The 10,675-nt window shown below is 41.0% G+C and overlaps 1 protein-coding gene across 2 annotated transcripts in view; it reads left to right on the top strand.

Moving 5' to 3' along the window:
• Nucleotides 1-1,047: 1,047 nt before the first annotated feature.
• rnf2 (ring finger protein 2) overlaps nucleotides 1,048-10,675 on the top strand; it is a 10,178-nt gene continuing 550 nt past the window's right edge. The window contains exons 1-8 of one of the 2 annotated variants that reach the window (XM_034888585.1): nucleotides 1,048-1,165; nucleotides 5,379-5,475; nucleotides 6,393-6,559; nucleotides 7,005-7,087; nucleotides 8,221-8,353; nucleotides 8,442-8,541; nucleotides 9,251-9,423; nucleotides 9,915-10,104. In XM_034888585.1, coding sequence (XP_034744476.1) covers nucleotides 5,389-5,475; nucleotides 6,393-6,559; nucleotides 7,005-7,087; nucleotides 8,221-8,353; nucleotides 8,442-8,541; nucleotides 9,251-9,423; nucleotides 9,915-10,104 — 933 coding nt within the window. In that variant the 5' untranslated portion in view covers nucleotides 1,048-1,165; nucleotides 5,379-5,388. The remainder of the gene's footprint in view (nucleotides 1,166-5,378; nucleotides 5,476-6,392; nucleotides 6,560-7,004; nucleotides 7,088-8,220; nucleotides 8,354-8,441; nucleotides 8,542-9,250; nucleotides 9,424-9,914; nucleotides 10,105-10,675) is intronic. The other variant, XM_034888586.1, reaches the window with a different exon arrangement.

Below are 10,675 nucleotides of genomic sequence, written 5' to 3' on the forward strand. Positions count from 1 at the left end.
AGATTTTGACAGTTTTTAATGGTTATGAGGAGCAGTATGATGGAGAATTTTGGTGAGAATTGATCGTTGTTTAGGTAGGCTACATCAAACCACGTTAAGCTTTTTCCCCGCCATAGACATCAATGAAGAAGAAAACATTAATGTGAGATAACTTCTATCATCGTTGGATTTCAGTTTTGGTTTTTATGTGTTCATGACAAGATATGGATGGCGATGAGAAATATGGTGATGATTGATCGTTGTTGTTATTAGGTACATTAAACCATGTTAAGTTTTTTAGAACGTCCCAATGTGTAGATGTTTATGTTTTTTAACATTTGTTTTGTATTATTTGTTTCAGTTACAGTTGTTTTGGGATGTTGTTTTCAAATTCCGTTTTTATTTATTTATTTAGTTTAATTTTTTTAAGTAGGGTTACAGCCCCAGGATTAAGGATGGACTGCAGGTAAACATTCATGACCTTTAAAATGTCCAAAGCTAATCCCAGCTTCCTCTCTTTCAGCCCTTATTTATGATTAGATTCATTTCAGTTTCAAAAAACGTCTTCTCATGCATAATGTTACCCTTCAGAATTTAGATTAGATTAGATTAGATTCAACTTTATTGTCATTACACAGGTACAAGGCAACGAAATGCAGTTTAGGTCTAACCAGAAGTGCAATAGCAGCAAGTGCAGGATATACAACGGATATTTATATACTATTATAAACAGAATTTTACAGATAAATTTGTCCTATGAATATAATTTTGGCTGTGCATCAGGATTTATGCTGTGTTTGACAAATAGTCAACTGTTAATATTTACAGTCCATGGTTTGTGTGTCTTTTCTTTTGCCAAATCAAAACAGTGTATGCCATGTAGGATGTTCAGGGTTACATTTTAACATGCTTTCAGAAAGGTATTTAAGTGCCTCGCATTCAGTGCCATACTTTTTTCATCTTAAGTAATGTAGTTTTAAGTGGAAGGATGTTGGAGACGGGAAGAGCACCAATATGGGCTGGCCTTTGTTTTCATCATGCACATCCATCCCTTCGGAATCCCGGGCCCCGTTGGCATAGCGCCTCTATTTCCCAGACTGCATTGTTTCTTGCACATCCGCCATATTGCCTTCGCATAAACGCGCTGACTGGATCCGCTCGTAAGCTCGTTCCCACAACTGAAAATGTAAGTACAGAAGCAATCTTATTTTATGTAAGCTAGGCGTATATCGTTTAAATGTCTGTATTGTGTATTAAAGACTGTTCGCATACGAGCTTGCAACTGTTTAAACGTAGGAAATACGGTTAAAAGAAAGCATGTAGCTCAGGGTGCGTCGGCTCCTTTTCTGTTGTTGTTTTTCCCCTCTGTCACAGCGACAACACATTTACGACTTTCTCGCAATAATTTAACGTTAGATATTAGCATTCGTATCATTAGCTGCAATGGTTAGATTAACATTACACGAATAAACTGTTTCGCACGCCCGTGCAGTCTTTGTCTGCTGTGGGCTACATGCGTGCTATACCTTAAGCTTAATTTGCCTCTAATGTTAGCGTAACGAAGAATAGCTAGCTTCTCTGGGAGCTAGTTAGCATTAGCCAAGTCACAGATTTTATATGAAATCTGTGCGCGAGGTTTAACTGTAACTGATATAGCTCGCGAGGTTTAACTGTAACTGATAGCTAACGAACTGAATGAAATGTCAATGCATAACGTTAGCTACTCCATGTGTTGCGCTAGCTAGTAACTAGCTAGCAAAACTAACTAACGGTACTACTGCTTACCACCGTAGAGAAGAAACATTTAACGTTAAACAGTACGTGTAACACATCGGGTTTTTGTTTACTGACATGAAATGCTGATTGCGGTTACGTTTACGTTACAAAGAATATATATACGCTAACGTCAAGACGTCACAACGCTCATGTCTGTTATTTGAAAAGAAACATCAGTTTGCCCTTCACAATGGTATTTTCCCCCATATGTGTGTGTATATATACATATATATATGTGTGTGTGTGTATGTATGTATATGTGTTTTTATATATATGTGTGTGTGTGTGTGTGTGTGTGTGTATATATATATATATATATATATATATATACACACACATATATGGCCACACAACTACAACAATCGGAGAGTAGATTTGAATTTCTGGCATCCAGATGTATTGGCTTAAATTTGTCTAAATGTCTAATTGTTGAAATTTGTTTTTCTTTTAATCACATTTAACATGTAATACACAGCTCATCAGACCCAATGCCTATTTCAGGTTCCCCCTGGTTGACTTGGAGATATTTTGGTCATAAATTCCAGCGATGCACCACCCCAAAGGTCACATTGACAAAGAGGAAAAACAATTATTTAAATTGTCAATTGAACTAAATCGAGATATTCGGATCACACAAGGCGGACACTAGTCCTATTTGACCTCACTCGGGCTGTGTTATTTGAAAAAATTCACTTCTCTAGCTCCTCCTTGGTCGAGTGAAACCTGGGAATTCAGTAAAAATACATATTTAATTACAGGGATTTTACATTGAGGTATATAAAACTGTAAATCAATGTTTTAATCATCCACATTTCTCTATAAAATTCACAGCATATTGTCTTCAGTCAAATTTAGCACAATTCCCTTTTTGATGGCTTTCAAATATTGCTGTTTCTTGGCATTACTTTACTTTAAGAAATTAAGTCAAATACCCTATAGGGGGTAGACACAATAACAGAAACAGATGTTTAATGTAATCCAGTGTAATAGTAATACATTTAACAGGGACCCAACATATTTGAGTAGCTAGCCAGATGGGAAAGTAGCTCCCTTATAAATGTTAGTAGCTTTAAGAACGATTCCTCTAGTGATGTTATATTTCTTTTTTTCACACTTAATAAACATTTGCGTTTTATAAAAGAGTAACAATTGCAATAGAAGGGATTTAATGCAATGTAGGGGTGGTTGGTATTGAAAAATGTTCTTTTTACAGGCAGGATGATGATGATCCATGATCTTATCACAATTTTTTAGACTGTTTGCTAGTTACTGAATATTGCAACCAAACTAATTTCCTTATTTAAAAACAGCATATTTAACTGAATGTTCTCAGGTCTAGCTCAGCTAAAAACACAGAACATTAGTATGTCATTACATACCAAGTCTGCTTATAACCGGTAGGTTACTGACAACGTTATCTTTACTTTATCTGTCTCTTCTGTGATCTGTGTGTGTGTTTTGACACCCTAGTTTATAGGTTGCGGTAATGGGTGGGCGCAAAATAAACAGCGGCCTGCAGCAAAAGTTGACACAGATTTAACTTTTGGAGAAATGAAAACCTGAGGTCACTCTGCGCTAGCCTGGAAATCCAGACCCAAATCTGAAAGATTAACTGCTAGAATAAACTGGCATCCTCTGTTTAGCTGGCCTATGGCCCGCCTATATCAGATACCCCGATGTGATTGGTGCAGCTCGGCTACAAGGGTAGCAGCATTAGGCTCCTTTCGAGATGAGCCAGGTCTGCACAGAATCGATCACCGGCGATCGGCGCCCGTTGCATGCCGGTTTGATTTGTGTTCGACTTGATCCCGACTCACTCTGACGTCATGCACACGTGGGCAACGGAAATCTCACGAGAGCAAGGCGGCCGCAGTTCTGAGACGCAGTCGGCGCAGTTGCTTCTCACCGACTGCAAGAGCCAGGCGGACCCAGAGCATGCTGGGAAACGCCTGCTTCTCAGCTGATTTGAAACCTGATTGGTTTACACCATGATGACGTTTTATATAAAATTGTTATTGTTGTTGAATCGGAGGGATTTTAACTGGTATTTGTCTGATTTAAAGACGTTGTGTGGCTGATAGTGACATTTAGAAGTCAGAGAGACTAAATCTGTTCAGATCATGGATCATCTACAGTGTGTTGTTAATTAAAGTCAGCAACAGATCTCATGTAGAGCACTTTGACAGCTACTCTGTCATAATTAAAACAACTAGAGACTGTGTACCATCTGATATGTGGGTCTGATTATATTTTACTAAATCCGAGTCGCACCACAGTGTTATTGTCACTTCCCGTCCACTCTAAAGGCGGCTGGAAACTGTCTGACTTTACGCAGCTTTTTGTCACCTCCCCCCCCCCCCCGGCTGCTGCCGCCTGCTCTCGTCTACTTTACAGGCGAGGCGCAGTTCATCTCGAACAAGCCTATTACTCGATGCCAGAGTGACTCGCTGAGCAAGTTGTGCTCTCACGAGAACTCTGGATTTCCAGGGTAACTCTGCGGTGGCCTGGAGATGTAATCGGCAATCTGACTTGTTGGTCTGTTTATGAGGCGGTTTGAGAGTCCTGTACAGTAACCGATAAACCTCACTGTCTCTATGGCGGCCACAAGAAAGTTTTAAATGTTTCCTGCAACAACAAAGCACAGTCGCTCTTGTTTGTTGGTTTCTCAGAGAAAGGAAGCTGCCTTCAGAAATATTGAGATCTGAGATTAATTGTGAACTATATAAAGTCTACTTGTGCTACATCAGGGGTTAAAAAAAGCAACAGGATGTCACAAAAATGGACCATTTAAGCAACCTTGCACTGAATCGCTGTACCGATCGAGACTGAATAACAAGCCCCACAGTGTTTCAAACAACCAATAACCGACCGCTAAACAGTGGTAATGTCTCTGTGTGTGCAATCTAAAATCCTTGCTCGTCCCAGACTCTGTCGAGAGAGAGAGAGAGAGAGCGCGAGCACTGCCCCGTTGTGTGAAGGGAAACACTGGAGCCATAGAATTGTAAATGATAGACTGCACTGACACCACAAACAAGCTCACTATAAAGGCAGATTAGGAGACATATTGGCATTTCACTATCTGATGTCATCATATCGCACACCCCTCATGCACGGATTACATCTAGGGTAACTACCTACTGTCACCAGTTGTAGAAATGGGTTGAATTGTTACAACAGGCTGTGCTCTTCTTTGTCTTTTTCATGGGAGACATGCTTGATAGATTGTCATGCAAGCTCCTGTATAGCTCCGTACTAATTTTCTAAGATTCTTGCCCAATGAAATGCTCAAGGCAACGGAAATTAATTGGAATTATCTATAAGTGATGAGCGAAGTAAAAATTAGCAAACGTTTTTTGGTAGAGTAGCATTTTCCCACTGCACGTTCTGCAGACAGGATAACTATCTTCAATCAACTGTCCTCAGGCATTCTTATAATAACCAAAATATGCCCGTGCTTCAGACTTAGTCCTCTTAGAGGGCTGATAAATGTCCTGAGCACTGTCATCCCCTCCTTCCACCATGATTCCAACTTGAGGAAACGCACGTTGCACCTGTGGTCGTTACATCCCTAATTACATCCTGGATTTCTAAGAAAACCTTAATTTTGTTTTTGTGTGTTTCAGTGTTGCAGTGATGACTCAGACAGTTCAGACCAACGGGGTTCAACCCCTCAGTAAGACCTGGGAACTGAGTCTGTATGAGCTACAGAGAACTCCACAGGTAACAATTCATAGTATATCATTTCATTCACATAAGCATCTTATCCAAATTACTTTGCTTTTATATGAATAAACAGGGTTTGTCCTGGCGCAGATTGGGCCTTTGGGGGGGAGATACTGTACGCTAAGTGGGGGGGTCTGTGGGTCCTCCACCTGGAAATCTCTAGTGTCAGACAGGTGACAATTCAAAATATGATTGACTATAATGCAGTAAGGGGGCTTTCACATCAGAGACCTTGGCCTGGATCAGAGTACACTTGACCCCAAAGTCCAGTTCGTTTTGATCAGTGTGAGCACTGATGTGTTTAATTGGCTACGGTTGGTCTATACGTGCCTAAGTCCCCTTGAAAAGGTGGTCTCAAAGACAGTCCATGCGTACTCCTGTGTGGTTTGCATCAAGTGTGAAACAAAAGGGAAGGAAGTGGACTACTATTTACTGTGAGGAGTTTATAATCGGCTATGAAACTGTCTCAATTTACTATTCACGATATCAGACCCAGATCCCCTTTGCTGCCACCTTGAACCTGCAGTCGGAGCTCCAGTGGGAGGCTGAGCGTGAAATACAGCGGGCTGTGAACGAGCTGGCTAAAACCTCTTCAGGGGCGCCAAAAATTACTCTATGCAGGAAACACCCTGCATTTACCTAAAGCACATAATCCTTTCATATCAGTGGATGGTATAATTATCCTTGCAACACAATAAGGAAGATACTAAGTTCATTTATGCTCCTGAAAATAGACCACTGAGGTGTGCAATATCTTAAATGATGACTCTTCAGTTACTCTGGTGATAAGATTTTTAGGACTTTACATAAAAACATCAACAGAGATGTATCTTGTACTTGATGTCTTGTACTTCTCAAAAAATCTTTGTATCTTTGTGCGTACTAACCTTCATCTTGATCTGTTTTTCGTACTGGCACAGGAGGCTATAACAGATGGACTGGAAATAGCAGTGTCGCCCAGGTCCCTGCACAGTGAACTCATGTGTCCTATCTGCCTGGACATGTTGAAGAACACAATGACAACCAAAGAATGTCTGCATCGCTTCTGCGCTGATTGTATCATCACAGCTTTAAGATCCGGGTAAGTTTGACCATGCAGTAGAAACCAGAAGAGCCTTCTTTGGTCCCTCTAATGGCATTCAGGTTTCTCATTATCTTATCCAAGGGTGGGAACATCAGCTAATTCAGTAATGTGAATGTCAGAGCTGTAGAGAATGAGTAATGGCAAACTCTAAAGGAAGGGAGAGCGTCAGACAAGGTCTCCACAGTCAGACGAGAGAAATCTGGTCACTATTTATTTGATTTGGAAGCTAATGTCTCTCAGTCTTGAGTTGATGGTGATATACTGGAGCACAAACAAACCTGTTTGATACATTATCATTTAAAGGATAGGTGCACATTGTTTTCATGTATCTCTTAAAATGGACCTTCTTAAGCAATCAACCTTCCTTAAAAGAAACAAAAAAACAATCTGATAAAAACTGAATTTCAATGTTTTAAAATGTCTGTCCTCCCTGTCTTTGCAGTAACAAAGAGTGTCCTACCTGTCGTAAGAAGCTGGTGTCCAAAAGGTCGTTGCGTCCAGACCCTAATTTTGACGCTCTGATTAGTAAGTAACTGAAAGAAGGTTAAAGGAACACAGCAACTTATTGGGACTTTAGCTTATTCACGTATCCCCCAGAGTGAGACAAATCCATACATACCCTTCTTATCTCCATGCGGGTCGTTACTGTCTGACGCACCCACCTCTAGCCTAGCTCAGCACAGATCCTGGAGGTAACAGTCTCCAACTAACCTACTGCTCCCAATAAGTGACATAATAACGCCACCATTTTCCTATTTACATGTTGTGATTTGTATAGTAACAGCGTGTACAAATAACTTGGTCACATTAGACACAGCCATTTTCTAACGGTATGCATACTGGGAACTATTCTCAGAAGATGAAGCACTGCTACTTCTGCCGCTTGGTCGGAGTGATTGGCTCGCAGCACCTGAGAAGCCCCGTGGTGAAGAGCAGAGTTGGAGTAACAATCACTCTCAGAGTTGATGTAATACTCACTCTCAGAGTTGGAGTAACAATCACTCTCAGAGTTGGAGTAACAATCACTCTCAGAGTTGATGTAATACTCACTCTCAGAGTCGGAGTAACAATCACTCTCAGAGTTGGAGTAACAATCACTCTCAGAGTTGGAGGAGTTGGAGTAACAATCACTCTCAGAGTTGATGTAATACTCACTCTGAGTTGGAGTAACAGTCACTCTCAGAGTTGGAGTAACAATCACTCTCAGAGTTGATGTAATACTCACTCTGAGTTGGAGTAACAATCACTCTCAGAGTTGGAGTAACAATCACTCTTAGAGTTGGAGTAACAATCACTCTTAGAGTTGGAGTAACAATCACTCTTAGAGTTGGAGTAACAATCACTCTTAGAGTTGGAGTAACAATCACTCTTAGAGTTGGAGTAACAATCACTCTTAGAGTTGGAGTAACAATCACTCTCAGAGTTGGAGTAACAATCACTCTCAGAGTTGGATCAATAATCACTCCGCTCAAGTAGCAATGCTTCGCCTTCTGAGAATAGTTCCCAGTGTGTATTCGCTTCCAATAAGTCGGCAGGTTCCTTTTAAAGTTGGTTTAATCGCTACACACAACAATCTGGATTAACTGAAAATTGTAAGTCAAAATGCTGTGTGGAAATATTATAGCGTTTAGTTTCTTAATTAATTTATTCTATCTTAGGCAAGATTTACCCCAGCCGAGACGAGTACGAAGCCCACCAAGAGAGAGTGTTGGCTCGCATTAGCAAACACAACAACCAGCAAGCCCTGTCCCACAGCATAGAGGAGGGGCTGAAGATCCAGGCTATGACCAGGTAAACAGTGTTATCAACTAACAATGCCAACAAAAACTAAAAAACTGTGTCTGCTCTAATAAATTGGATTTGCATGTGTTTCTGTCAGACTGCAGCGCGGTAAGAGACACACAGTGGAGAATGGTAGCGGAGCTGAGGACAATGGAGACTCCTCCCACTGTAGCAACGCTTCTGTCCACAGCAACCAGGTATGTTGCAGTCTATGATGTTTAACACATCCTAACAGTATGAGAGCATTTTGTGTCCTAGCTACTAGTTCTGCTCATGATAGAGCAGGGGATGATTTAGGGGCGTGGCTACACACCGACCTGTCAATCATGATAGAGGCTTACCAAGACGTTGTGTACAGTTAAATAGACCTGAACTTTTTTTGGGTGTTGTCAATGTTTTTGTCTCATCTTTTGACCCTCTCACTGTGTTTTTACTTGATCAAAATTATTAGGAAAACCATGGTTGCCTAGAAATGTCTTGTTCTGCCAAGCTAGCTAGCTAGCGTTAGCATTAGCTGGTAGCTTAGGGAAAAGTTTGCCGATTGTTAACCAGCTGTCTGTACTGGCGTACATGCTGACAAACCGCACCGGTCTCTGGAGGTCCGCCTTTACCTGCCAGTAAAACTGCTGGATTAATCCCAACAGAAGGGTTGACAATATGCGTCTTTCTTTTATTTATTTTACCTTTTGTATATACATGTAATCTCATTGAGACACAGGGACTCGTTCTCAAGAGGAAAAGAGCATAGCGCCATTTAAACCACACACAACAGTGGCTTAGATGCATCATCCTCCCCAACTGTCAATATAGGCATACTTGAATTTGAGTGTTTAAAAGCATGCTTCTCTTCCTGGTGTGTTTTCTTGATAATGTAGAAATACCATGTTTTTGAACATTTTCCCCCAGGAGGCAGGTCCGAGCATTAAGCGCACCAAGACGAGTGATGACAGCGGTCTAGACATGGATAACGCCGCGGAGAACGGGGGCGTGGACTCTGTGATCGATGGTGGGGCCAGTGAAATTGAACTGGTGTTTAGGCCACACCCCACCCTGATGGAGAAGGATGACGGTCACAACAGGTAATGTCACACGCACGTACAGCTCGCAGTGTTTCCCATACATTGAATTGTTTGTGGCATGTGCGACCTCTAGCTCACCCAGTAGGAGCGTGCACCTACTGCCATGCAGGCCTTTGCAGCGGCCCGGTTTCAAATCCGACCAGCGGACCTTTGCTGCGTGTCATCCCCTGTCTCTCTCCCACTTTTCCTGTCTATCATATATAAAATATAGTAGCTACATTTTTAAGCAAATTTTGGAATGGTTGTTTTTTTTGGACAAAGAAGAGCCATTTTTCAGCTGTTGTGTGTTGTAATTGCATGTTGTTTTGCCTGCACTTTTGTAAGATAAGTAGGAGCAAGGAGCTTCCAGCAACATTACACCTTAGAACAGCATTAGTCTATTAAAAATAAGTCTTGAGCACCTAAACACTACCATGTGTGTTTTCTGTGTACTCACTGACCTCCTGTTTTTTTCTTCTCCGCATGTTTTGAATGTCTGCGTGCATCCACAGTGTGGAGTTTGTCCCTCGCTACATTAAGACGTCGGGTAACGCCACAGTAGATCACCTGTCCAAATACCTGGCTGTCAGACTGGCTCTGGAGGAGCTGAGAAGAAACGCGGAGGCCAGTCCTGTTAATGTGGAGGCAGCGTCGGAGAAACAGTACACCATTTACATCCCTACTGCTGGAAACCAGTTCACGGTAGGTGTACACACGACCTTCTCTCTCTCTCTCTCTCACCCTAACCCTAGCTTCATCACAGATACTGTGTTAATGCACCTGCACGTGAAGACAATATGCTTTTGTCAAGTCACGGCCGATATATCTGATACATATTTAAAATAAATACAGAAACGAGTTACAAAACATTAACAGATTTCCCTAACGTTAGTTATTTGAGGTTTGCATGAGTTTGTTTTATTGTCACAACAGAACAAAGGAACATCAAAATATATTAAAGTTCCGATAAATAAAATGTATAAAAATACAAATTTAAGATATGAAACTTAGTCCAAAAAAATCTGTTCTGCCAACAGGGACGTTGTAGAGCGCCCTCTGGTGGACAAACGCAAAAGATGGTTGACCTTCCATTGTTATTTATTAAATTTTTATTTAACAGCATAATTTATTCGTCATTATGAATGATTCTGATGAATGAAAAAATAAGACCACTATCGGCCGAAAATATTGTCCGCATATATATATATATATATATACAGTGGGTACGGAAAGTATTCAGACCCCTTTAAATTTTTCACTCTTTGTTTCATTG

Source organism: Etheostoma cragini, chromosome 12, assembly GCF_013103735.1.
Source record: "Etheostoma cragini isolate CJK2018 chromosome 12, CSU_Ecrag_1.0, whole genome shotgun sequence".
In the NCBI taxonomy this organism is placed as follows: domain Eukaryota; kingdom Metazoa; phylum Chordata; class Actinopteri; order Perciformes; family Percidae; genus Etheostoma; species Etheostoma cragini.